This window comes from Struthio camelus, chromosome 7, assembly GCF_040807025.1.
Source record: "Struthio camelus isolate bStrCam1 chromosome 7, bStrCam1.hap1, whole genome shotgun sequence".
NCBI classification, from domain to species: domain Eukaryota; kingdom Metazoa; phylum Chordata; class Aves; order Struthioniformes; family Struthionidae; genus Struthio; species Struthio camelus.
The window spans coordinates 30,274,945-30,302,757 of NC_090948.1; the positions used below are offsets into that span (position 1 = coordinate 30,274,945).

Below are 27,813 nucleotides of genomic sequence, written 5' to 3' on the forward strand. Positions count from 1 at the left end.
CACAACAGCAGCAGTGAAGGCAAAATACTGAAATGCTTTTCAGCTAGCACTCATCAGTTTATGAAAGGGACTGTATGATATGGCTGCCTGTAATTGTAGAGGACTGGGTGCAGTGAACAAGCAGTTGCCTTCCAGTCCTGTATTTCTTTGCTGATTAGTTACCAGCTTATAAGCCAGCCATAAAGTACGCCCTGTAGGTATAGTCTTCTCATTTCTTGGTTCTCAAGGAACTTGAAGACATTACTGATGAAATCATAACTTGTATGTAAAAAGTACACAGGATGTGCAATGTGTAAGTAAACTGATCTTCCTACGGGAGCCTTATTGTTTTTTTGATTTCCTGAATTTTTGTGGGTATGACTTTCATTTTCATTAAGTGTTCTTTAATGTCCAGTGCCTTAAACTATACTTGTGAAATAATGCATTTCTGCTGCAGCACTGTTGACGCATTCATTTGGGACCATGTGTGCAAGCTACATCTCAGTATGTATTGATCATTAGGGGATCTGTTGCATTCATTTGATTTTTACACAGCACTGCACTGTCATCTCACACATTTCAGCACTGTATTTCACTGTGACGCATATTTAGTAGTTGTAGTTCTAATGCCCTTGTTAAGTAATGTATGTTATTACATCATCCTATTTCTACGTTTTGCTATAGCATGCTAACAAAGTACATTAAACACTGAACTATACAAACCAGAGAATTTTTATTCATCTGGTAAGGAGAACTTTGTATTTTTTCCAACAGAAAACTGCTTTACTCAATAAAAAGTAAAACTGTTTTCAAGTGCCGCACTCAAGTCTGCAAAATACACTTATGTTCCACAGCTTCCATTAAAAATAATAAAAGATATACAGCTAAACTCCATGAAGAAGACGCTTAGTCTATGCTTAACAGCAGCAGGAACGCACTCAGTTAAAGCTCATCTGACATTAGACTTGATTTCATGCTCACCTTGCTCAGCTGGCAAATTTTCTGCTGCCTGTATTTTGGTTTTTATATGTCTGATATCCTCAATTGCCACGAACGCTAGTTAATTCTATGCAGATTTATTTTGCTGAAAAATCACACATTAAGAGGGTAGGAGGTTAAAACAATACTGAAGTAGTGTGCACATTTGTATTTCTAGAATGCTAATGACACTTTTTTTCCCTGGGACTCTACATAGAATATGGTTGGAGCTGTGAAAGTTTAAGCCGGCAGCACAACTGCATCCTGATGAAACTTGAGAGGACCGAGAAACCTCACATACTGCGGCTTGGATCCTCAGAAAAAAAATTGTGAATTGGTAAGTGGTTTTAGTGCACACTGTTTTATACCTTTTTTCTAAGAAAACAAAGATTGCCAGCTTTGCCACTACAAAAAAATTCTAGGAGGCCAAGATGACCATATCTTGCCAAGTATAGCAAACCTCTTCTACGAGACAATGGACATTTTGCATCATGTATTCTTGGAGCTTGTCTTATTGCAACACTAATTCAAAGCTCTCATCCAGTGTGGCAATTTATTCTCCTTTAGCATATGTTACTTGCTATATTTTTTATTAAGTGCCACTGCTAAACCATACACACTATACAGTGTGCTGCTTCAGAATGTATTGTGTAAACACAATCTCTGTGATGGAAAATTACATAGTAGCCATTTTTAGTTTCCAAAATTTACTTATTGTTGTGCCTGGATGAGTATTTTCTGTAATGCTTGCTAGGTGAATGAAATAGCAGATTTTTTCCTTCGGCATTGTGATAAAGAATGTATTAAAAGAATGCATGGCTAGCTTGGCACTTTGTCAAGATATTTCTTCAGTGCTACTCTAAGGAACTATTTGAGCCAAATTTTATTTTATTAAATCAAGGAATGGTGAAGATCATCATGAAGATTTTTCCAGAATACTGTATGTTCCTTACCTGTGGGCAGTCTTTGATGTAGTGTCCCTTGTTAAAGCAGAGATGGCACAGGTAATTAGGAGGTGGCCTCTTGCTGGGTTTTCTGGCTTCTGAAGAAAGGGATAGGTCAGAAAAATGCTCAGTGAGGGAGCTTAACCCATCCACTATGTTATTAAGAGAGCCATAAGGAGATGCACTCTTATACAGACTGCTGCTCAGAGCCTGCAAAAGAAAAGAAAAAAAGTTAAATGAAACATAGTACTGCAAAAAGATTGTTCTGAGACTGATCTGAGCACAGAAAGGATAAAAATAGCAGAAATAAATAACTTAGGAATCCTTTCATTAAGGACATGGCTGCATATTTTGGGAGAGCAATATACAAGTCATTCATTTAGAGGCTTCATGAAGGCAGTATAAAGGAGCTGGTCATCCCATTGCTGGGGTAACTACTGAGCTTGCCATGGATCACTTAGCCCAGCCTTCCACTAAGCAACGATTGCTTTCTTCTGTTTGATCATGCCACAGTCATGGTGTGGTTAGAACGTGCAGGCAAAAAGCTGAAAGACCAAGCCACAAAAAGGAACGTTTTTGTGTCCAAAGCTATTTACAAGAACAATACTGAAGTCAGGGAAAGGAAAAGAACACCAAGGAAAATGTAAAGTAATTTTTAATTTCCAATCTGATCAGAGAGACGGTCAACACAGAGTTCAAACAGTAAGAGGAAACATCTAGATCTACACCTTCCTGGGGGAAACTTGCTGTGATTTAAACATTTCCTGACAAATGGTAAATACCTAGTTTTTGTGCCTCATCTCTATAAGATCTTCACTCTCTCAAACTGCAAATCAAAATCCGGAGCGCCTAATTTGCCATTCTGAAGTTTTAGAATAGCAGAAAACCCATAACCACCTACATAGCTAATTATCTTAATGGAGATAACAAGTAGTCATTCTCTTTAATGTCTTCAGGCTCAACAGAAACTGTGCAATAGAATTTTAAAAAGTAAATAGTATCTTATCAGCTTTCTCTTTTCTTTATTTTTTTTAACATGCTAATGAATTGCTGTAGAAACTGATCCAATCATAAACAGTTCTTTTCACCCTCAAATGATGGGACACATTTCACAGGGAACTGTTTCTATCTTAGGTCTGATATATCTCTGATAATAATGCTATACTCATGTAATTCCACCAGCATCAGAGAGTTACTGCTCATTTGCAGGAAAGTGAGGTTAGAAGAGGTCTAATCTGTGCCTAAATGGAGACCTTGTTTTTCAATGCTATTAAGTCCATATATTGCATTGGGGTTTTTATATAAGTTATATAGAAATACTGAAGATATAGATAGAAATTGATTTAGAGAGTTTGTGAAATAAATCTGAAATGGAATTATGTTTACCTCAGAGACCTCAATTATGCAGGATGTCTGTACAGTGAATGTGGTTTTTGGGTAACAGTCACGTACAGAAAGTATCATATGAAAGCCCTACACACAACTGCCTGGGTGTTTCCTAACTATTGTTGACTCTTAGCCTGCTGTGGATGGCATAAACTTTAAAAAAAATTTAGTCTTAAGTGGCCACTGCCATACAGATAATCTTCTTCACTTATCCACACAACAGTTAAACACACCCTGCTGAGCTCCACTGATCCCTCTTACAAAGCTGAAGCTGGTGCATGACAGCAGGATCAATTCTAAGGGCCACAGAGCGGTAGTCAGGAGCCCCAAACCATACTCTGACTTTCCCATTGACCCGCTGTTTGACCCCGAAAAGTCACTATAATTCTCTCCATCCCCTTTGGGAAACAGAATAGACCATGTTCTCTATTTACAAGAAGCTGAGCAGAGTGTGTGTGATCTTAGTCGGAACTTCACACGTGTTCTGGCACTGAAATCCCCATCATTATACTCCAGCATAGTGTAGATACAGATCTGTGCTGGTTCAGGACGTTACAGCTGCTGAGAGGAGAACCAGTCCCTTTGTTTCAGGTGTTAAGCCTCTACCTTTTAAATGTAAAAGCTATTGCAAAAACTGACTAAAAGGTTTTAACTGCTTTAGCCATCAAGTCACTAAAGATTCCTCCAAGAGTCACTGGAATTTATTTTCTAGGATTTATTGGATGCTATTGGAATGAAAAATTCTTGGCACCAGATTGGTAAAAGGAAGGAGAAGCGCTATGGATGCCAAAGTAGTATCTTCAAGAAGTTCTTCTCTCCCTGTGAGCCACTTTCTCTTACATATACTTGGAATAATACAAAATTTTGCATTTTAAGAGAGCCTGTTTTGAGGAGATTCTTAAAGTACTTTGCATGCATTAAACGCTTCAGTAACATTGCAAATTCCCTATTATTATCCCATTTTTACCAAACATGTGAAAATCTAAATTCTTTACATTTTGCAGAAATCTACAACATTCCCTGGGGATGGAGAATATGCAACTCCCCCCCTCTCCAGCCTGCAAGACATTTCTGCCCTCAGGCCCAACCCAGCGACCAGTCAGAGGAAAAAATCAAACCAAAACAAAACAAGTATCTGTCTGTTGTCTGCTGTGGGCTTTATATTGGACTTACGGTTTGCAGTGGTGACTATTTTCTTCTTTATATCCTTTACATTTAGCTATTACCTCCTTACAAGTGAGCAATTCAGCACCATGACTGGATATTACATAATTCACTCCCACACCAACCCTCCTTGGCATGTTCCAGATCAATAGGGAAATGTTTAAGGGTTGTAAAGACCACAGTTTGGCCACTCTGTCAGCGAACCTTCTTCACAAACTTCTGTTTGTTTAAATCATGGCAACCAAAAGTCTTACCACAAGCAGGATCCCATCAGACTATATGCTGTGCTAACACAAAACCATAGTCTTGGCTGCCAGCAAAGGTCTTATGGCCTAAGCGTAAGACATGGGTCTGAAAGTGGTCACCTGGTTCAGCTGGCAGGGTAGGTATGTGTGCCATGGACGCACACATGGTCCATGTTGGACGCACCAAAACTTCCAGTATACACACACCACCATGAAACACTTCCCCATAATCATCTTCAGGTCCAACGTTAAAACAGGAAGAGCTCCAAATATAACATGCCAGAAGAAGAAAGCAGAATGTTACACATCCATTAACATGGATGCTTCAAAGAACAATGAATTTATTAGGGAAAATTCCCAGACAATTCCAAGATGTAGCCCATCCCTCCCAGCATAGAGTCAGGCAAACTCCTTCAGCAGGTCCTGCCAGTCTGACCTGGAAAATGATCTTAAATCAGTTTAACTCTGAGTCAATGTGAAAAACACATCAATCTGGCACTTGAAAGATACTATTAAGAGCACCAGTGCAAGCTGTGTTACATCCTGTCTCTAGCTGTGGAAATCTCCAATTCTTTAGAGGTGAGGAAAAAAAGCTGTTCCAAAAACCGAATTATATAATAAAAGTGGTAGTGGTAAAATTCTTCCTGGCCCCTGGAATCAACTAGCAAAAGCCCAGAAAAATGCAATGAATCTGGTGAAAGCAAACGGTGATTTAGTCACTTTTCATCTTTTCATGCCTTGTAGAAGACAAGGGATGAATATTGCCAAGATACACAAAACAGCATTCTACGGCTGGGGCACTTGTTTGAGCAAATCAGCAATTTAACCTTTGCTGAGTTTTTGCACAGCTGTTAACAGGAGTTTTAAGGAGGGTTTTGAACAAAAACTCTGAATTAGCTTCACACTCAAAAGGGATGTCTATGTAGTGATCAGAGTGACAGGAAGAATGTCGATGGTCTTATGGAGATGACAGTAGAAAGGAAAATAGGAAAAGGGAACTGCGTTCTGACTCATTCTGAACTTCAGCTTATTGGTAAACATCTGTGAGATGTCAGGGAGACCGCTCCTGTGAGGAATTTCACCCAAAGGAAAGACTCCACGTTCACAGTGTGCAAAGCCAACCTGTTCCTTTAGAAAGAACGTTAACACTTTTCAGTCACCACAAACAATACCGCCCATTGGTAGGGCAGGACAGAAGTTGGCAGTGAAAGGGTTAATCCTCTCGCGGAGCAGGAAGACCACACTGTAGGTCCTAATTGCAAGGCTCATAGGGCCAGCTGCAATGAATTCAGGATTTCCTTATCTTGCCTTACTAGCAGGATGGGGGAGCTAGTAGTAAAACTAAGAAATTGGCTTAATGGGAAGTTTTAGTTAATATGTAAGTTTATGTTTCTTTTCTCTCTGTGAAATGCATATAGTTGAATGGGAACTAAACTGAAAATCTGTTATGCGTTTTTAAAAGGTAACCTCTCCACTCGGTATGTTTTTTAAAATGTATCTGTTGGAAGTGTTGGAAAGTAAGGCTTCTCTTGTTATTTGTTTGCTAAATGTTTCCAGTTTAAGGGTATGTAAACAGTAAGGTTACAGTGTGGTCCTTTGCAAAAGAGGCAGCTATTGTCTTGTATAGCTTCATTACTCTGATTACCAGCTGGGTAACATATGTGAGTGACTTAAGAGTTCCAGTGTCTAACTCACAGGTAAGAAACTCCTAGTTATGTGAATGATCTGGCAAATGCCCTTTCAGAGACAGCTTTTGGGAATGATGTGCCAAACTCTTCAGTTTCTTTTTTTTAGAGATGGGATAATCTTAAAAATAAAGACCAGGGTACTATTAGAAATATGATGATGCAATCAAAGGCTTTAATAAATGAGTGATAAGTCTTCCTTTCAAAAACCACTGGGAACTAGTATTGCTATTGCTTTAGCTCTAAAGGTATTTTTAATGAAGAAAAGAAAGCACGGATAGCATAATAGCAACTCTATTATGCCAACATTTAATTCTGCCCAAAGGTGTTGGGCAGGATTACCTATTTTCCAGAACTTTGGTTTAAAACTGCTATTTTAACTGCTAGTGATAACATCCCGCTTATGCGGGAATGGCACCTTGCTATTAAGATTTATAGGAGATCAGAAGTAAATCTTTTAGGCATGGGATTGGAAATATAGAGGATTGCCTGGATAAGCAAGTTTCTGAGTTAAGTTCAGTTAGTGCCTGGTATACCCTTAAGGTAATGGTTGGGGCTCCACTAGTTACTTGAAGCTGGAATGACCTGTGCTGCTTGAAGTGGTTATTGATAGGCTGTGTGTGGGCAGTCCATTTGTTTGGCATTCCTGGGGTTCTTTGGTTTATTTTTATTTCAGAAGTAAACTTTGAAGACATCTCCCACTCCCCGCCAAAAAAGAAACTACACGTTGATATCCACAAATGATATCTCAGCAGTTCAAAATTAAGGGAAAAAAATAAAAAAAAAGAACTTTCCAGAATTTCCAGTCAGTCTAGTCCAATTCAGTGTTATAATACTATGTATCAAGAAGAAAGAAAATAGGTGATGCCAGTTGGTATCATGCAGGATAGCTCTCAGAGACCAAGTCTTTTTACTGCTTCTGCTTTTCTGAAGTCTTGTTGAAAGAGGTTAAAGACTGCACAGACTGAATTGACTACCTTTCTTGCCTCAGGATTGACTCACAAGAGCAAACGAGAGGATGCTTTCACAGCTACTTCCTCTACAGTAGCTGTTCCGCAGAAGTCATCTCATGCTGAAGTACTCCTCATGAAATATACTTCAGGAGGATGAAATTCAAGAAGAACCCTAAATGAGAAGAACTATTCATAGACCTCTTAGAAGAGTGATCATATATCTTAAATGGATTCCATTTTTTACTTGTGAATATTGTTAATCTTAGACTTCCCAGCCTACTGTGATTCATTTATGAGCATATAGCAACTGAATGGGTCTAGCAAAGAAAAGAGAACACTTAGCTGTTCTGATTGTTAAACAGGTGACCCAATGCCCAAGACAGAAGGTAAGTTGCTTAGATCTCTTATTCCAAATACGTTACTGTTGTCAACAATGATACTAATAAGTATTTTTCTGAAATAACTTCAAAATATCCACAGATGTGGCTTACATTTGGAAACTCCTGCCTTTCAATGAACGTCCTTAGTTGAAGGAAATGAAATGAAACAGGAGGCTGGCAACCATGCTGTTTGTTTACACAACTCATGGAATGATGAACAACAAATGCAGCTAAGCTAAAAAAAGTACTTATTCTTTTTGATCGTATCCCAGTACCAAGTTTGTTTGCAATAGTTAAAAGATAGAGTTAAAAGACATCTATTGACAATAATGTCCCCCTCTTCCCCCAACCAAATGTGAAAAGGTCCTAGGCTACTGGCAATATGGATTTCTTTTTTCTAAATCTTCTCTGAAGAATGAGTTTGCTTCCCTCTCTTTTTTTTTTCTAATAGCTCTCAAATCTGGCCTAGAGGGTCACTTCTAGAGATACTTCTCTTCAGCCTTTATGCTTAATCAGTGCTGGACTCATCTTCTGAGGCTGTTAACAAGTGGATCAATTAGTGTCAGTGGGATGTTGGCTTCTCTCATATGGACAGCTGTTCATGGGCAACTGCACTTGGGCTACCAAACAGTTTTGCCTATTTTTCCTATTGTAACTAAACCCAGTTTAAGGAAAGTCTCTTTTGGAATTGACATTGCTAAATGATAATCAGAGCTGTCCTGACAGCCAAGGTAGCAGGGACAGAAGACGACCTTTGAAAGAAAATGAATAAACTAGGGGAAAGGGGACTCTGAGCAAGTTATATTGCAGCATGAGAGATAAAGCTTCTATGAAGCAATGATTTGGCTGAGCAAAGGGAATTGAAAACTGGACACCAGACTATGGAAGCTCCACTGCACTGCTGCCAGGACAAAGTCCTGTCTTCAGGCTGGGAACATTAAACCCACTGAAAACCCCTGCACCTTCATTTGGCAGTGTAGAAGTACCACTATTGTTTCAGTAGCACAGTCAGAAGCACTTCCTTTTTACCTGGTGTCACAGCCTGAGTGTGCAGTGATGGAGGAGGGATGAGAGGGACCTGACTCTTAATTTCATTCTTGAGGAGATAAAAGAGAGTAAAGCGGATCACGTCCATACTGGGCATATGAGCATGAAGGAAATGCAACTTTTTGCCCTATTTGAAGTCAACTGCTGTTTAAACCCAAATGTAATAGCTAAAACTGGACAGAAATGGTCATATAATTCTCTCATAGTGTTGGATTCTGTGCATAGTATCCCTTGTCACAGATGTCCATTTCTTAATTGTTCCTGCTAGTGAAAGGATTTAATATTAAAATCAGCAGAGGTGACTACTCCAGGTTAGCAGGATAATTTTCCATTGGAAGTAGTATCGTTATTGTGACTCTTCCACTTGAAATCCAGTGGACTAACATTTAAAAAAAAAAAAAAAAAGGAGAGGAAAAAAGAAAAGAACATCCAATACTGGAAAAACTTTCCCCATTTACAGCTGTTTAAAAGTATCCCTGAAGTTTTGGAAAATAATCTGTTCAAGCTATGTTAGTATGACTTCTGCTGGTGGTTCTCTGCACGTTTGATTTAATTCCATATACTGAAGTGAGGTCCTGTAGCGCTTCAGTATTGCTATAATACAGTCCAGTCATCAATTCTTCCAAAACATGAAATAGGCTGTAATTGAAAAGCAATGAGCAAAGAATCTTTGATGAGTTACTTTTGCTTTAGTACGTTGCCAATAAAATAAAGCAAACAAAAACAAAGCACAGTCTTAACTTCCAGAGTTAAGTTTACGTTAGCAGGCATCCTAGCTGTTTGAAGTTTGCTAGATAAAGTTGTTGGGTTCCCCCGTCAGCAGTGTGAAAAAGTAAGGTCTCCATATTCTGTAAATTATGAACAGTCTCAAGTCTGTGATGTGCATGTGATGGTAACCAGACTACCCATGCTAATTATTAGCCCTGCACTGAAATGTCAAAAGGTGTTGAAGTTGTTTATCAGTCTGGATTTTCATGCAGATAAGAACTAAATAAGTGGCTGTGCCATGTCATGAATGAAACAGTAGGATAGACAAGTTATTGCCCTCACCCGGTTTCCTTTACTATTTTCATGTCAAGGGGGTGAAGGTGCAGGGAGGAGGGAATCTGAAACTACCAAAACAGTGATTCAGTGGCTTGTGCATGCTATTATACAAAATTTACCCCCAGGACCTACCTCCTCTTTCCTGATAGTCCCCTGGCAGCTGTTTCTGACATGGGGTTTATGTGTGGGGTCAGGCTACAGGTATGAAAACAGAATAGTTGTACCTGAAGGTAACCACGTTTGGAGCACAGCATTTCAAATCTGTGCCTTTTTTGTGTTCCACTTCTTATAAATGATCACAATTCTTTTCCTTTCTTTTTCCCAAGAAAACTTCCAATGCAGAATCAATGTTTATGGCCAACCCAAAAGTCTTCTGAAAATAAAGGGATTAAATGAAAATACTGACATAAATCAGTTGTATTAGTTTGAATGAGTTAGAGAAATTCAATAACCAAGGCCAAACTGGAAAACCTCAAAATCTGATCCTGTATGGTGTACATCTGTTTTACTCTTCTGATAAACTAATCGTTTTCTGTAAAAGTATCTATAATTTAAAAGATTATTTAGTGAAATTAGATCATTGGAAAAGTACAGGTAAAACTCATCAATCAGTGAGGAAAACTTTTGCCAGGGGGTCGGGAGACATGGATTTCTATTTCCTTCTGAAGTCGATGTTTAAGTTGATCGTCAAAAAAATTTGATCATTAGGCTAACTTCAAGAAAACGTGAATTACTTAAGTGCCTCACTTAAAAATGTAGGTAAATATAGATTGAGTCATACATTCTTGGCTAGTTAGATTAGCCAAATATACCTTAATTCATCCTTCTCAATGGAGTTTTAGGTAAATATGTGCTTACATTAATGTCTACTTCTAAACATTTTCAAATAAGGGACTCTGGAACTCTCCATTCAAATAAAAGGTATCTTGAGGAGACTTTATGAATGTGGAATGACTTGTCTGTAGCTGTGAAGCAAGTCAGTAGCAGGGCAATGAACCTTCTATTCTGTTGAACAGATCTATTTAATCTACTGATTCTAGATCTATCAACTTGACTAGCCGAGGCTTTTCAAAGTGTAGTTTGCTTATCATCACTGAGCTGCTGCGGAGCAGTGAGTGGGTGCAGCAGTTCTCTGTGTATGATTGTGAGTGGGTGCAGCAGTACTCTGTGTATGATTTATGTACCTTCAATTCATGCAAAGGTGCAGGAACAATGCATGCCACCAAATGCATGTCACCATCTGACCTCACTTTAAATTTGCTGAGCTTTAAAATTTTGATCAAAAGTTTCCAATGCGGACTTCACTGTTTCAGTAGGAGCATTCATTTTACACAATATACAGGGATCTCACAAAAAAAGCCTTTAGTGGTGGACGTGGAAAGAAGGTGGGAAAGGAGAGGAGAGAGATTTCATCTGGTCAAAGGTGTGCAGTGTTGGAGGAACTTCCTAAATCTTGTACCAAGCTCTGCAGGGATCCTTCTCATCTGCTAAATGCTAAACAACTGCCCACTTATGCTAAAGAGAAGCTCTAACACATGAGCACTATATTAGGGACAAGGGAGACCATTCACATTGCAAATTACTTTAACACATCCCCATAGGAGCTTTCATTTCTCTGTCCCTGGACCGCCTGCAGCTGAATCTCCCCCAAGCTGCAGACCACTCACCTCTCTGACCTTCTTAAGAAAGAGCTCAGGTTGGGGGTGGGGAAGGCCTCTACCAGACAGCTTAATCCGAGTGCCACCTAATGTTATTGAAAAACAAGCATAATGTTTTGTGGGTGTCAAGTCAGGGTGCTTGGATAGAGAGGAGATAGCAGGTTATGAAGTTTATACAGCATAAGGTTAGGGGAGAGGCGGATGGACATATTTTGACCCCCTGCACTTTAGTACTCACAGCCACATTCTGTTAACATCTCTGTTTCCTGCAGGAAATCTTGTCTCAATCTGACCTACAGTTTGAAAAACAAGAGTCAGGTTTCCTTTCATTTGGTGGGTCTTTTGACACTCCACACATAAGAAAAATAACACCCGGAAATAGATATGTGCCTGTTCAAGACACACTTAAAAAAGCATTTTCCTACTGTGCAGCTCTCAAAAGATAAAAGATTTTGCTAAGAAATGTTCATTTTGGGTTATATAGAATTTTATGTCTGAGATAGTTTTGTTTACATCGTTTACATTCAGTAATGCCTTCTTGGCACAGACACCTCTACAATGGCTGCCAAAGTTTAAAGGAGGCAAAGCTAAGGTCACTGTCAGAGGTAGAAGCAATATATCATCTGCCCGGAACGGGCCCCTCACAATGTTCTTAGGGCCCCAGTTCCTGCACCCATGAGAAGACAAGAACTTCTATTAAATTGAATATAGTGAAGAAAATAAATGTTTTCCATGTATTAAATTATCAGCTGGAGCTTTTATCTTGTGACTCCACAAGAGTTTTAGATAGTTATAGACAGGTTTATCTGCATCTATAGCCACCCTCTTAATCAAATATGATAGCTTCAAGTGTGATCTAAGCAAGTAAGCCTGAGACTTCACAATCTGCTTCAGATAAATTAGAAGATAACAATTTAGTAAGGAGTAATCTGGTTTCAAGTAGATTTAAGATTTTTTTTTTCCAGCTTGGGTCTGTTAGAGGAATGAATCTATTATTCTATTAATTTAAATTGCAATGTATATTGGAGAAAGGTGGATATAAGAATACATCTATATTTCAAGGACCTCTGATGTTCAGACCCTGTTCTCTTAAGAACCCTTGCTAATTTCCCCTTCTTCAAGATGCAATAACTATAGGATATTTCCTTTGCTTTCCATGCAATCACAGGTATCCACAGTCCTAATGAATATGCATATATAGTTGCCTAGCAGGCTGGCTTAGTGTGAAGAAATAGAGGCACCTCTTCCCAAACTTTTTCTGCTTCCCTTCTATGATCTTGAATGAGTTTAGAAACCTGGAACTCCAAAGTTGGCAAAAGAGACCTCTGGGAGCAAGGTGATCCCTTCGAAATGTTACCTTGGTTGGATGTTTGATGGATGAGAGGTAAATACAGATTTCAAGACTCCTGAGCTCCTTCTAGAGTATTGCTCTTGTGTTCATTCAAAAGAGCCACCGGATCTTGCCATGTGCAGAGAGAAGGTGTCGGTAGTCATTTAACAGAGCAGCAATATATTTCTGCTTTGGATATGGCAGCGAGAGCTACCAACCCCAAAGAATTTCGGAGGGTCATGAGGGTATTTGCTTATCTTCAAACTAAATCTCTAGAAACAAGAAAACATGTTTCCTAAGATACAGGTTTTAGAAGAGCATGCAACAGTTCTTGTACCAATAGCAGTTTACAGTGGGTAGTAAACAAAATGAGTGTACAACAGACTTTTTAAAACTCTACCTGTTCAAAGTATTAGATATGTTAGCATTTGCTTAGACCAAAGTCCATGCTAAAAAATAACGGGTTAGGCTTGTGATGTTAAAATGTGATAACTTATAAACCACCAAAACTCAAAACAACTGTGCTGGCCTGGGAAAGCTGAATATTATCTTCAAGTGTAGAAAATACCTCTTTTTCAGGCTAGATAATGAAGGACATAGCAAATAAGAAACAAACAAAAAAAAACCTCATATCCCTATATTTTATTCTACTTTCCCCAGATGATTCTTTCTATAATTTTATGTTCTACTATTAGTAGATTACTGATTGTAACATTTCTGAGAACAAAAACTGACCTCCAGCAGAAAAGAACTGATCTAAGCTGGGACACTTATGAAATACTGTCTGTTTGAATTATGTTAGAATTACTGCAAGATTTGAATAGTTATTCTGTTTCTTTGATCCGTTCTAACTTCTCTGGAACCCAGAAAGTAACTGAAGGAAACTGCAAAGGAACAAAGATTTATATTCTTTCCATTTAATTTAATCATTTCATTGTGGCTTTCTAAAAGGGCAATTCCAGAGAGCGGCAAAATGGGCATCAGGTTGCTGGTGATTTTCCTAGGAAAAGGAAACTGAGGAGAGGTACAAATATTAACCGTTACATTTCACAAAACTGTTCAGAGGCTTTAAGGGAATATCTAGTAACACTTTTTAGGCAATGTTTATATGTATACATTTAGTTTTGATAACAGAATATATTTGCTTTTGTTTCTAAGCAAATACATCTTATCGGCATTGTATTATTAGCTTTGTAATATCTGTACCTGGATCTTTCTGCACGGTTGTTTTTTATGTTTCTTAAAGTGGTTTGAAAAAAATCCTCTGGTCTTAGATTTAAATATCACTTAAATCAGGTTTCAGACACGTTTTACTGCCCACTTAAACTCCAAACTAAAAAACATTTCTTTGTATTACTTCTGATCTAGTGACTGTCAATAGTGAGATCTTTTAGCGATGATTCTCTTCCTTATGCAATAGAAGTTTAAAAGAAAGTCTGCTATCTAGCCCACACAACTCTCAATATACCCCAAATCAAATAAAAAAAAAAAAAAACTTGGGAGAATTTTCCTTGGTTTTTGGATAAGACCACAGTTTAATATACTTTTTGATTATCTATTCGTTACATACACTCCATGAAAGAATATCTTGACTGAAGTCAGACTTGCCTGTCTGATGGTTTGTGCAGTTCATTGGAGAAGGATGAACTTTTCTGGTCTGAACAACTGAGTCTGTGTCTACATAGCAAAGGAAAAGGGAATGAAAAACCATTGCCCAGCACATGGCTACATCATCCTTTGGAATGGAAGACACTGCAAATGTATAAGATGATCATAACTGAAAACTGTATGTGTAAAATAGAATTATAGTAAGAGTTCAACATGGTTTTGCCTCTGGTTACAATTTTCTAAGTACTGTCTGAGAAAGAAAGTTAATGTCAGTGCTCTTCTCAATTAGGAGTTTGCATAAATACAAGATCTCAAGTGATTTGTAATAGTTGGCAATAATTTTGGACCAATCAGGTCCAATAACATACAACTGGCCTATTTTCTATTGCTAGCCTTTTTTTGAACTATTAAAAAGAAACCAACGGTAAAGCAGTAGGCCCATTTCTTTTTTCCAGAAGACCTGAAATAGGTTTAACAATTAATATTCTAGCTCTTTCTAGCTTTTTCAAACATGGTTCAGCCTTCGATGTGATACCAAGTGGCTACAAAAGACTATGTGGAAAATATTTTTGGTGTCATGTTATAAAAGCCCAACTGTAAATAATGTTTGAACTAGTTAAAGTTAAATATAGAGCAGGTGTGCTACAGATCTACGGCAGCGTTTGTTTCAGGTGTGGGTAGGTAACAGAAGAAAGGTCCTGGTAATTGGAGTAACTTCAATACATCATCAGAGTTTAGTATTGAGAGATTTCTGCTGTTCTTACTCAGGTAAGTAATTCCCAGTAAAAGCAATTCAATTGTTTTTCGTTAGAGTATTTGCTTGAGTAAGAGAACCAAAACTTGGCTCTTGCATATTGCCTTCTGTAATCAAATTCCTCTTAGTTAATCCAGCCTCAGTGTGAGGAATGAGGATATCTACTGTATGTGGTACAGTGCACTTTTTAAAAAGGTTTTAATCCTAGAGAGTAAAAAACTCTAAAGCAGTGCCTTGGGAATACAAATGGAGTAGTGCAGCTTGTTGTTTGATCACTTGAGTTTCCAAATTCTTAGATAAAATGTAGATCTTATTCTCAAACTCAACTTCATATGGCACTTTCATGGATGTTTTTTTTTTTTTCCCCTCAGCAAAAGAGGGTGTTTTCCAGAGACAGAAGCAGCAAAACAGGAGAACACAGATGCAGAAATAAGAACAGAGGGCAAAAAAGAAGGATTCTAGACTTAAAACCCCTATTAATACTCATTTGAATTTTGCATCTTAAAACACATGGCAAACTGGAATTGGAAAATAGAATAGTTGTTAGCTCAAACAGCTGTAATAGGATCTGGGACCTTCTGAGTCCAGAATACTGACTGGGCTGTGGAAGCCGTGCTTCCCGTGCTGAGGCAGTATCTTCAAAATGGCTCTAGAGTTTGCTAGGTAGGAGACCAGTTGACACTGCTAAGACCTCCAAAAGTACATAAAGACTCCAAAAGTCTCCAGATTAACAGATTCAGTTTGTTGGAATCCCTTATGAGGTCCACTGCAAGAAGAAATGCATACAAATAATGGGAGTACCTAGGTACATTGTGTTTAGTGTATATAGAATCCAGTTTTGAAGGCTAGAGTCAGCGTTTCTAGGCATACTGACAGCAAAGACTTACAAGGAACCTCTCAACTTTAAACGCACTCCTTCCTTGAATCTCTTTTTACCTACAGCTGTTACTGTTAGCAGTAGCAGGTAGGTGTCTTAGAATTGACTGATTAAAACCTAAAATTTTTAGCTTGATTGCTTTATGAGTTTAGCAGCATTGCGCCAGTTTCTTTCGTTCACCTGTGTAGTCAGTTTCCCCATTTCTGTGACAAGGAAAGAGAAGGAAACATATGTTGTTTTTCTTTCCTTCAAATATTATTTGTAGAACCACAGGAAAACATTCACACCTGGGGAGGAGGCAGAAGGAAGAATATACCTGTATTGATATTTAACTCCTTGAAAAGCAATTTGAAATGTGTTTACTGTTGCCTTAAATAGCCACAAAAGTGTAATATACATGTCCAATCATCTAAAATTGTTCTTAAATGAGTCAGAGTACAGAAGTTTCTCAAACAGAAACTGTTGAACTGTTGCCTTTTCAATAAAATTGAAGTAGGGTCAGGGCTCTAAAATGTTAGTACTTACATGAACAATAATGAGAAAAATGAGGAGGAGGAAATCAAATAATAATTGCTATTATTAAAGGATATATTAAAAGAGTAATTTATAGTCAGTTGTCCTGATTAAATACTTAATTATTTCACAATACACAGTCTATGTTCTTCTTTCTCATATTTGTGAAATCCTTAGTAGTATACATCTATTAAAATTACTTGCAAACGACCCTAAAAATTTTAGAAACCTTGAATAATTAAAGAGAAGGTCAAAATAAGTTGCTAGATCCTGTGTGCAAACTTGTCATATTTTTAAGTGTTTAAATATATGTAAATGGAGAAGTTAAAGTTAAAAGAGCTAATTGTTTTACCTTGACAAGTGGCTATATGCTCTTATTTAAGATCCAAAGACTCTTTGGAGAAGAGCAGTGAAAGACAAATGAAACCAGGAGCCAGACTACCTTGTTGTTGCTTTTGTCCAGTAAGTATACCTTATTGCAGGAGCAACCCTGTGAAGCGTATCTGATGCTTCATAGTCCTAGCCACAGTATGGTTGTGCTAAAGGCTACTCTTGCATTTTCTTGAAGAATAACTACAGAAATTAAAATATTTTTAAAATTATTTTAACCTGTCTTCATGTACTACAGGTAACTTGTATCCTGCGCTACTCTAGCTGTCCATAACTACTCTTAAATAAGAGGAGATAACAACTGTGATTGTTTTGTCTTGCAGTGGAGAAGCAAGAAGTCCTTACTGAAGTGTTTAGCATGTTAAACACTGTGGATCACAGTTCTGTGTTAGAATAACTAATAATGAATACAGACCAGAAAATGAGGAGAATCAGAAATATTTTAGAGCATGTGGCACTTTCTGCTAATGCTCAGTTCTGTTGTATTTGCCCTAGAACCATATTGGTAATGAGCAGCCTGCTCCAGGGTGTTTTGTTTTCTCTTATGAGCCTTTTATTTGTGGCTGTTCTCAGAGATATAACAGTTAATTTGGTGGGCCAATTGCAATCCCTACATACTTCAGATACTAAAGGAATGGTGAAACTTAATGTTTTTTATCTTATTATCCAAATTAGTTAATCTAGATTACAGAGAAAACTTTTCTTCATAAAGTATCTAGCTAGTGTATATTCCTAAAATTCTATGAAGGGCAGATGGAAAACAAGTTTGTCTGGTGTATTTTCTGTATGAGCACCATTTCTCTCCACACTTTTTGCTGTTCTTACATATCAACCAAAAAATAAATCAACTTGCAACTGTCCTTGTCATACTAACCTTTCTTCTCTGGGAAGCTGCCTGATAGACAGTAGTGACCCCAGTGCAGCAGACCTGCTTCTGTTCCACTGGAGTTCGAGCATTATTTGCCACAGTGCACTCTTCAAATCTTTTAATTTCCCAAATTCTGTTTTCTGAATGAGTGAATCCGTGCCTTCCGGTGGCAAACCCAACTAGCTCATGTTCTCACTTTCCCAATTAGTTCCTCTCTTGCCTATATGGAATGGATCTATAAGTCCCTGAGTCAAATACAGCAGCTAATCCTCAAAAATGGTCATTATTTTCTAATCAGCAGCACATGTAGTTATTTGTGCTGCTAAATAATACCTGTTTTAGATCCAGAAAGTGGCTACTGTAGAGATTTCTGGAAGGAATTCCTCTCTTGGAGTAACATGTAGAGTATTGTACATTGGTAAAGAATTTATTAAGCATAGGCTCCTTCTCATGTGTAAATATTGGCCTGCACAAGCATTGGGACTCTTCATTCAAAGAAGCAATTTGATATGTATAATATGGTAATTTCTAGTTACTGGTGGCTGTCTTTTTTGATCAAAGTCAGCATTGCTCTGGTAGGAAGCCTATTGTGAGTACAGAAAAATACTGTATGAATTTACTGCACTATTCTAGGTTTATTCTAGGTTTCTCAATTATACTACTCAGTGACACAAAGCCACAGTTACCTGGCTGTGTCTCAAATACATTAAATCCCATGTTACCAGCCCCACAACAAAACCTCAAATACTTGGCTCTAAAGGATGGTGCTATAATGAGGGTGGAGTTCAGTTCAATAGCCAGTTTAATGCATCTTAATGTTCTAACATGCTTTCGTTTCATATCTAGGATAATAAATGCAGCAGTAAAATTTTATTTAAAACAGGTCTGTTCTGCAAAATGAGTCTTGCATATGGAACAAAACATTCATTGTTGCTGTACTGTTTAAACCTTTATTATTGCTTTTTTTCCTGGTACAATGGGCTTTTATACACCAAACAGCTGTGTTCATCATGTTTATTTAGAAGGCGTCCATTGTAGTGGAAAAACTCTGGAGGACAAAAATCTTGGTTAAGTGCAGGACTATTTGTGGGTGCTGGTATTTTTTTTTCTGTCCAGTTCCTTTGGTCAGCATGCAAGTCACATACACAGGCACTACCATGCAGACTAGCGAACCTTGTATAATAGCAACTTTTCACAAATGCTGTCTCCTGTTCCAAGTAATCTCCTCCAGAAATTCTCAACTGTAAAGCAACATACATGACGCATGATTATTTTACACCCTATGATTCTATCATTTCTCAGTCTGTTGCTATTTTGGCCTCTCATTAGGTCACTTTCCAAATATTGTGTACAGCTATGTGTCAATCATTGTCACAGCTCAGCTCCAAGCTAAGCCAACCCAGGACAAAACTGGGAGGAAAAAATGCCAACCAAAGCAAGCACTGTGTAGAAAACAGTCAACAGTTTAACTGTGGAAAGCTATGTGTGTTCCAAAGATAGCATAAGTCCACTTCATGCAAAAGCAGCATGCAGCACTATTGCTCCCCAAAATAATTTTACACAGTTCAAATATTTAGTGTATACTGAATGGCATGTGCAAATAAACAGATGTTAGAATTTCAAGAATTAAGAGCATGACATTGCAGGAAACTCTCTTGGGTGACTCCTGCCAAAAAGCAGTCTAGTTTCCAGTTTCTGGAAAGAACAGAGCATCTAATATATTGACAGAACTTTATCTGAGCAGCAGTATCTCTAACACCTTCTAAACCCTTGAATGAAAGTTTCTGTTTGGACAGGCAAAGTAAGCCAGGGGAAGTAAATGGCTCCCTGCTTTCCTCAGAGTATATCCAGTGGGGCAAACGCATTTCCATGTCATACGAGACGGCAGAGCTCCCTTTTCTCTTTTTTGGATTACCCTTCATAAGTGCAAACTCTTAGTTACTATGTAGTACATAAAAAGTTTGGAAATGTAGAAAGGTGCTTCTGACCAGCCACATACTCGCTGCGACTGTTGTTGCAGGCTGGAAAATGAACTTGAACAAATTGCTAACAAGCTTGATCTTTAAAAAGTATTAAAATACCTGTATAGAATCAAATGACACCTTAGTTCCTCCTGAACAGTGAATGCTTTAGACTTAAATACTGGCATTCCTGGTTGTTTGACAAATATGCTTCAGGAAATTGTAACAAAGTTAATAGGAGTACTATAAAGTTGCACCCGTATTCCTCATAAGAGGATAGGAATCTACTCAGAAATGCAGCTGAGGTAACTGATCCCATGAGAAACAAGCACCTTGAGTGGTGGGGTGGCTGAGAACAGGCTGACCACTCAGAGGTTAGAAAATTTAGTTAAAGCAACAGTCTGGGGAAGGTCTAGCATGGCAGCAGAAATAATTTTGCAGAAGAAGGAGAAAATAGTTTGGGAGCACAATGAAAAATCAGAAAGAAATGTGAGCCAAGGGGAAAGGGAGAGCATGTGTGACAAAAAGATTAGCCCCTGCTTGCAAATGGTATTGTAGAAGTGAAAAGTGAACTCGAGAGAAACTTTAAGGGGGGAAAAAAAATTGTTTCTCAAGAGACTATGTCAAAGGCTTCCTGGACGCATCCTCCATTAACTTGTTTTTTCTTTTCTCTCAAGAAGAAAAAGGACCCACGCTGAGTGGAATGTATTCTGACTTTAAGAAATTCAGACCTGAACAGAGCAGTCTAGTCCCAATCTAGAAAGAGTCCATGAAGGCCGAAATCCTGGATTCTTATCGCTACCTGGAAACCACAAAGCTTAGAAGCCAAGTGTGGAGTGGTAAAATCCACAATTTGGAATTGACAGGTGGGTAGCTGGAGGTTTGAATTTCACTGCCTGCTGGCCTTTTAGCAAAATCGATCTGCTTTATAAGTCTGCATATTTTTAAACTAGGTATACTATGTTATGTTTAATAAGGCTAGGTAGATCAGACTGAATGAATTTCAGAAACAGTGGCTGTTTTGAGACTGAACTCGTTTTGCAAAAGTCTTGAGAAAGAAAATTTCCTGTTAAGAAAGAGGAATGTCTATACACAAAAAAACTGGTGGCTCTTCAATATTAACAGCTATAATACCGTAACTGTTAGGGACATCAGTTTGTTTTTAATTAACAATTCTGTTCCATTGCTGACAGAAGGGAAAATAGGCATTTTGACTGAGAATACCTATAAAACCTGTGCTTTAAGATAAACAGCACCGGGAGGAATCTGAAATGTTATTCTGTGGGAACTGCCACAGCGGGTCAAATGCATCGTCCATCTAACCCAATGGCCCCTCTCCAAACGCGGCCAACATCAAATGCCTGGGACGAACAGGAGGCTAGAGCTCCGCAGTAGGGAGAAATGACGTTGTGGGATATTTTCTTGAGTGGCTTGAGTTGTGAAGTGCGAGGTGTGCCACCCTGCAGGACTTCTGTGCATGTGAAGTCCCTCCAATGCAGAAGTGCTTGACCTCAACAACTTCCTGTGACAGGGAGTTCCACAGTGAATTGGCTTTGCATACCCTATAGTTCTTAGTTTCCTTCCTTTTGGTTTCATTTAGTCTTGCTCTTGCGTTATGAAACGTGTGCAAAAATTTTCAATCAATATTTGTCACGTTCTTTCTGATACCTCTCCTTTTTAAACAGTGCCAGCCTTTGATCTCTTCTCGTTAAGCAACGCAGCGCCTTTTAGTCCTTCCGCTTGAAAAATATTAAAATGTCTTTTCTAATATCATTATCCTTTACATCCACTTTTTTTTTTTGTTAATATCACTCAACACCTAACCAGCCTGTCTGTGGTGTTTCCGTTTCGCTTTGTTTTCTATCACAAACGCAGCGCTCCTTGGGTCTCCCGCCTCACAGCACCGCAGTTACTTCTGCTGCCGCCCCCGACCGCGTCCCAGGACGGCCGTACAAGTCCAATCAGTGTAAACCATTTACCAGATTGTCAACAGCGGCGCCCCTCGCCCGCTCGCTGGCGGCGGCAGGAGAAAGAGGAGGAGGAGGAGGAGGGCGGCTTCGCCAATGCCGGTCCCGCAGCGGCGCCTCGCCTCACCCCGGCCCCGGCCCCGGCGGCGGCGCCCAAGGGCCGCGCCGCGCGCCCGTGCCGCTCCGGGAACGGCGCTCCCGCCACCAACGGCCCTAACGGCCGTAACGGCCGCGCGGAGGCCGCGCTCCCGGCCGCGGGGCAGTAAATAACGCCTTTTCCCGTCAAGCGGAAGGCTCCAAGTAGGAAGCGGCACAGGATCAGTGAAGGACCCTGCACTGATCGGTGACTTTTTCCACAGACGGGAAATCTCTCGCCGCAGCGTAAGCTCGCCACACGGCAGCGGGGAGGGCGAGAGCGCCGCGGGGAGCGGAGGTGCCCCGTCCCTGCACCCGGCGGGAAGCTGAAGCTGCAGGGGAACCGGGAGAAGCTCCTAAAGCATCATGGCGGTTGGGGCTCGGTTTGGGCGAGCGGCCGGCGGCGCGGCGCGGCGCGGCGCCGAGGAGCGGGGCCGCGGGCCGGGCCCCCGGCGGGGGGGGGTGGAGGGGCTGCGCGCCGGGCCGCGGCGCCGCGCACTCACCTCGCTCCGCTGGAGCTGGAAGAAGCTGTTCAGATAGCTGGAGCTGAGCGAGGAGCCCAGCTCCGGGGTGCTCTTGGTGTAGTTGAGGTCGGGGTGCTGGGACGAAGAGGGCTCGGGTCTGAAGGCATCGAAGGCGCTGGCCTGGTGCGTGTCTTGCAGCGACAGATAGACCCAGTTGAGGAGCTGGGCGGGCTGGTAGACAGAAGCAGCACTGGTGTCTATGGCTGACAACAAGCTCATCTTTCCCCCCAAACTCTGCCGGCAGTGGCTGTCTCCGCGGTGCCTGCTCCCCCTCCCTTCGCTCTGGCCAGCAGCGCTTTTCCGTCTCTGTCTGGGATGTTTTCTCCTCGCCACCGGCTCCCGCCGGGCCCTGCCGCGCAGAGGACGGGCTCGCTGCCGGGCTCAGGGCTCCCCGCCGCCCGCGCAGCCCCGGCTCGGCTCTCGCCTCGCCTCCTCTCCCTAAGGCGAGCGGAGCCCGCCCAGCCCCAGCGCCCCGCGCAGCACAGGCATCGCTGCTGCCGCCGCCGCCGCCGCCGCCCGCGAACTTCGCAGGAAACTTTTTGCGCTTTTCCTCCCCTCCCGGCTGGTGCCTGCCCCGCTATCTGTCTTTATTCTCACTCCCGCAGGCACCGGCGGGGGAGGAGCCCGCGGGCGCTCCGGCCGCAGCCCCGCGCCGCTATAGGCTTCCCGCCCGCCCGAGGGGCGGGCCGAGGGGCGGCCACCGCCCTCCGCTCGGCCAGATTTGAATATGCATGAGCCTGCCAGCCAATGGGGAGGCGCCTCCGCCGGCCCGGCCCCGAGCCCCTGCCCGGGGATGTGGACAGGCCATTGGCTCCGTGCGCGTGCGTGTGTGTGCGCGCGTGTGTGCGCGCCCGCCACTGGCTGTGTGCGTGTACACAGCCAGTGTATATCTGTGTACAGCGCACTGACGGGGTGAGTGTGTGTGTCCATCCCTAGGCCACTGGTAGAGGGGGTGGGTGAGTGGGTGTGTGATGCTGGCTGGCTGGCTGACTTGCTCGCTCTAAGGGCTTCCTTTTCCTTTTTCCTGAAGAAGATTTTACACAAAACACGCGCTGGCTTCTTGCCAGTCTGTTTCAGGTTGTTTTTAACTGTACAAGTTTCACTTGGTGTCTCACCCGCTCTCCCTCCCTTTACTTGCCAGCGTGAGGAGTTAATAATATGAGGTCTCATCTCATTATATCTCTGTCAGAGCTCCAGGTTTACGAAAGCTTGTTTGGTTGTGAGGTTGTGCCAAGCCTTGCAGAGTTCGAGTTTCCCAAATAAGGCAGGCAAGCCGCGCGATGTTCCCTTTGAAATCCATCTAGGTAGCCTAGGCTCAGGCTCTTGGGGAGCCTTGCTGCAGTGGGATACACTGGAGTGATAGCCGAGTAGGCCTTTTAAGGAGTCGGTAGCACAAAAGAGGATGATGAATGATTCTTCTTTTAGGAAAGAGCCTGAGTGGGAAAGCTGGTAATTACAGTTCATAAACTCTTCCCTGCTGCCTTCCCTGTGCTGAGTTAAGATTGTAGGAGGGTAGCCATTTGGTACAAACACTACAACAATGAAACGAGTTTTATTTTTAAAGCCAGAGGAACTCATAAGAGGTAACTGTTAAAAACCTGAGCAAAACTCTGGTTGCTGTTTTGTGAGTTACAGGAGGCTAAAAATTAATGTGTCTTTCCAGTATGATCTTTAAAAAAAATGCTTTCCTTACATAGATAACTGAAAAACATCTGACCTTTGAAACATCAAAGTTAGTTTCTAGGTTTACGTTATGAGCCATACATATTCTGCTAAGACCGAAGAAAAAATCACTGTTCTGAAAAGGCACCATTACAAGCAACAGAAAATGCAGGTCGGCGTATGCACAGTAGAAAACACTATTAAGTTGTCAGCTTCAAACACAAAAGATGGATGCATTACACTTTAGAGAGAAGGTAGTTAACTGCACAACTATCTGCTTACAAGAATGCAAGTGAAAATGAAGACTGTAAACTTCCAGAACTTTAGAGCAAAGCAGAATTTGGAACAACTGAGAGCCAACTGAGCTCCTGTAATAGTGCTAGTATCTTTAAAATGAGAAAATCATTGCAGTGTAAATTAATGTAATTTGCTCATTTATCAGCTAATTTGGTTTTCAGGCACTTTAAGCACAGCTAAATATATGCATATCAACGTGAGAAGGAACAAACTACACCAGTGGACAGTGCCTCTGTAGCTGTCCGCAGCATAGATCATGCTAACAGAAAAAATAAATCAAACTGCACCCCAAACTGATGCAGTTGTATAAGGTATTAAACAGACAAAAATGGGAACCAGGTGTAGTGACTTAATAAATTATGGATGAGGATTTTTCTAGAGCCTGGCAGTAAATGGAAAAATAACAAAAAATACAGACCACATCTCAGGAGCATGTATTTCTGGCAGATGATGATGGTAAGGTCAGGAAATGGTAGAAAGTCCAGGAGGGGGAGCTAAGCTGAAACTACTTGTTTTGTTGTTGTGGACTCTGTTTTTGTGGACGTGCTAATTCCTTCCTTAAAAACAATTGCTATTTTTATCACTTCCCTCTTTTACCTAATAATTTTAAAAAAAGGTCAGGTTTTTATTTATTAACAGCTCTACTGTTCATTCTGTTTAGAAAGATACTGTGAAGTGAATGGGAGTTCTGAAAATGTAGATAAGATAATATGGCTTTTGCAGTAATATATGTCAAATATAGAGTGACTGAGGTGATACGATGTTTCAGAAGAAGTGTTTCTGGTATGTTTTCATACCTTTTCCCAAACTGAATATTGCCCTGGTGCTGGTTGATTTGATTGCTTTAGTTACGCAACGCTGTACGGATTGCAGTGGGCCAAGGGAAGGGAATGTTGGAGTATATTTATTATAGCAGCTATATTGAGAGGTGCACCAACCCTCTGAGGTGTTAGAGATCCCATTCGTTCCACCAGAGGGATTGGAACATTCAAACACTGATGTTTCTTCAGTTGTAATTTCCCCTTGATAGTAGTCATGGTGGCTACTATCTGGGTGGCCCTACTTACCACACAGAGGAATGAGTAGGTTGAACAGATACTTTACTTAGCATAGCAAGAAAGGGAAAGACTGTATATGCCTCAGCTGTAAATAGCTTAACTAAAGAGCACTCACTCTTTCAGGGATCCTGTTGTCTTCCTGGTCTTCTCCTGAAGTTTCTTCTGGAAAACAGCTTCAAGGCAGTTTTCCCCTCTTTCTGATTTTAATACTGCTCTTAGCTTAGCAAAATGCTGCTAGCACATTTGCATCTGTCCTGTTATGTTCAAAATAGGTATTTTTTCATCATATGGCCCCTCTTTCTTCTCCTCTAGAAGTCATAGATTACTGAGGAGGAGATTGGTTCAAATGGTTATTTTAGCAGATAGATACATTATAGTAGAGAAAAAATTTATCAGGTCAATTGACTCTGTTCTCTGAAATCTTTGAGACAAAACCATCCAATGAGACAGTCCAACATAATGTCTTCAGCGTATGTGCACAGTTCCTGTTGACTATGTCTGGGTGGAGTAAAAGCAATAACAGCTGTATGGATTATTCATCAGCCCTACAGTGCTGAAACAGTTAATTATTTATCCTCCAGATCTTACTCAGAAGTAGAGACAATGAAGTCAAAGAACAACTGCAACTGTAACATGAAACTTTAAATGATCTGAATGGCTTACATGATTTGAATTATAGAAGTTTTGAAAGAAGTCAGTGGCAAACACAGAGACAGGATTGAAGGTCTTCATTCCAGTCCTATTCCGTCCATAGCAGGTGACCATCTAATTTTTTCAAAATGGCTTTCCGACTGCTCACACAGCCCGTCACCTTAGGGAGCTGTACCTCTTGTGGCTGCTCTCTTCCTAGGGAATCTTTGCAAGGGCGAGGAACAATATAGCATCATTTGCAGTTCCTGCCAGGACTTGTCCTTTCCATAATCCAAGGTAGTCTTGGCCTTGCTTTCAGCGTTCAGACTTTTAGATGATGTCAGCTTTTGAACTGCACTGTCCTCCATGTTTGATTTTTTTGGTACTCCATACTTTAAAAATGAATGTGCTGCAATAGAAGATATTATGTTGTCGGGATTCTCATACTTTCAAAGAGTTCTTAGGTCTGAATTGCTATCTTCTTGGTCTACTTCTGGATTAGAAGAGGTACCAAAAGGAGAATAGGAGGAATACCCAAAACTACCAATAAAACTAGAGAAACCAGGTTACTTGAACCTACTGCTGGATTCTTAGGTTTTTTGTAATCTAGATAAACATAATGTAGTTGGCCGTTCAGCTGCAGTGTAGCTAGAATGTTCCAAGCAAATGGTTTTCATATGCCGCAGCAGAGGGTTTTTTTCTTATTATGAAATAATTTAGCTATGCTATGGAAATGGCATATAAACACTACTCAAATTATGATAAGACATTTCCACCAGAGTTGTAAATTGTAAAATGACATCTATATGTAGCATTTCTGAGTTCTGGACACTATAGTTATAGACTTGCTGTGTAGATACAACAGCTCTGCTGGCATAAATGAAATAGCATACACCAAAGTTTGTGAAAGTGAGTCTAGGAAATGCACATATGCATGTATATTACACTGTGTATTTCTGCAGGTATCTGAAGGCTCATTTGCAACCTAGTGTTCAAGTACAAGAGTCACAATTCCTGTTTTCTTCCTCTAAGCAGAAGTGACTTATAACTCCTCTTCCTCCTATACCTTTGACATGAAAAGTTCTGGAAATGGGTGAATAGATTGGGGGATGAAGGCAGCTGCCACAGAACTCTCTTTTCTCCCTTCAGGAGAGGAGTTAGGTGGATAGCTAATTTGTTACAGAGACAGATTTACTGAAGGGACCAAGTGGAAAGGAAAACTCCCTGGTTTGGTCTCACATGCTGGGAGAGACAGCGTGACAGTGACATCCTGTGATCTTGCTTGAATTCTGCCATTCTTTATTGGACCAACAATGCCTAAGGAGTATAAGCCTGAAATATCCTTCTCTAGTTCTGGCTTTAGAAATTCTCAAAAGTAACCGGAAACACTCAAATACATTATTAGTAGTGGCCCCATCCTGTTCCACGGTATTGTCTGTGAAACCTTCTAGAAATGTCACTTCTATCCCCTTTAGCTGGTATGTTGACTTTAGCTCTGAAACTATCTTTAAAAGTGCATTACTCTATTTAACTACAGGATGCAGCGTATGTTTCTAAAGTATCACGTGGACAGCAAAACAACCTAGGTTCTAATCACAGTGACTCACAGGTGACTTTCCTTGTACACTGTTCACATTGTGGTCTCAGTTCTCCTTTCCATGGCACAGTGATCACCACCACCACCACCATGAGCTGTCTGCGTGTGAAGAGATGAAATGTTCTGCACTGTAGCAGAGTACTCTTTCCCTTTAGGTACTTACTGGCCAATATAACTGT

The 27,813-nt window shown here is 40.5% G+C and overlaps 2 protein-coding genes and 2 long non-coding RNA genes across 16 annotated transcripts in view; 2 read left to right on the plus strand and 2 right to left on the minus strand.

The window, feature by feature from the left end:
* LOC138067826 (uncharacterized) overlaps positions 1–1,294 on the plus strand; it is a 103,925-nt gene extending 102,631 nt beyond the window's left edge. The window contains exon 2 of the long non-coding RNA XR_011142219.1: positions 1,175–1,294. This is a non-coding gene — a long non-coding RNA (uncharacterized lncRNA). The remainder of the gene's footprint in view (positions 1–1,174) is intronic.
* Positions 1–23,014, minus strand: part of ZCCHC24 (zinc finger CCHC-type containing 24) — a 123,234-nt gene extending 100,220 nt beyond the window's left edge. The window contains exons 1-2 of one of the 3 annotated variants that reach the window (XR_011142217.1): positions 22,370–23,001; positions 1,911–2,111 (exon numbers count right to left, since the gene is read on the minus strand). Coding sequence is in view for 2 of the 3 variants with exons in the window: in XM_068950579.1 (XP_068806680.1) it covers positions 1,911–2,111; positions 22,370–22,609 (441 nt within the window). In the remaining variant the exon portion in view is untranslated. Of the gene's footprint in view, positions 1–1,910; positions 2,112–22,369 lie in introns of all 3 variants that reach the window. The other 2 variants (XM_068950579.1, XM_068950577.1) reach the window with 2 other exon arrangements.
* Positions 2,891–14,572, minus strand: LOC138067825 (uncharacterized). The gene is made up of 3 exons (XR_011142218.1): positions 12,821–14,572; positions 11,702–11,756; positions 2,891–11,549 (listed from the first exon to the last, which is right to left on the minus strand). It is a non-coding gene; the product is annotated as an uncharacterized lncRNA (long non-coding RNA).
* The window catches only part of ANXA11 (annexin A11), a 73,535-nt gene continuing 67,465 nt past the window's right edge, over positions 21,744–27,813 (plus strand). Inside the window, exon 1 of one of the 11 annotated variants that reach the window (XM_068950564.1) lies at positions 21,744–22,112. The gene's annotated coding sequence lies outside the window, so the exon portion shown is untranslated. Of the gene's footprint in view, positions 22,113–23,266; positions 23,303–27,813 lie in introns of those variants that run through there. The other 10 variants (XM_068950570.1, XM_068950572.1, XM_068950568.1 and 7 more) reach the window with 10 other exon arrangements.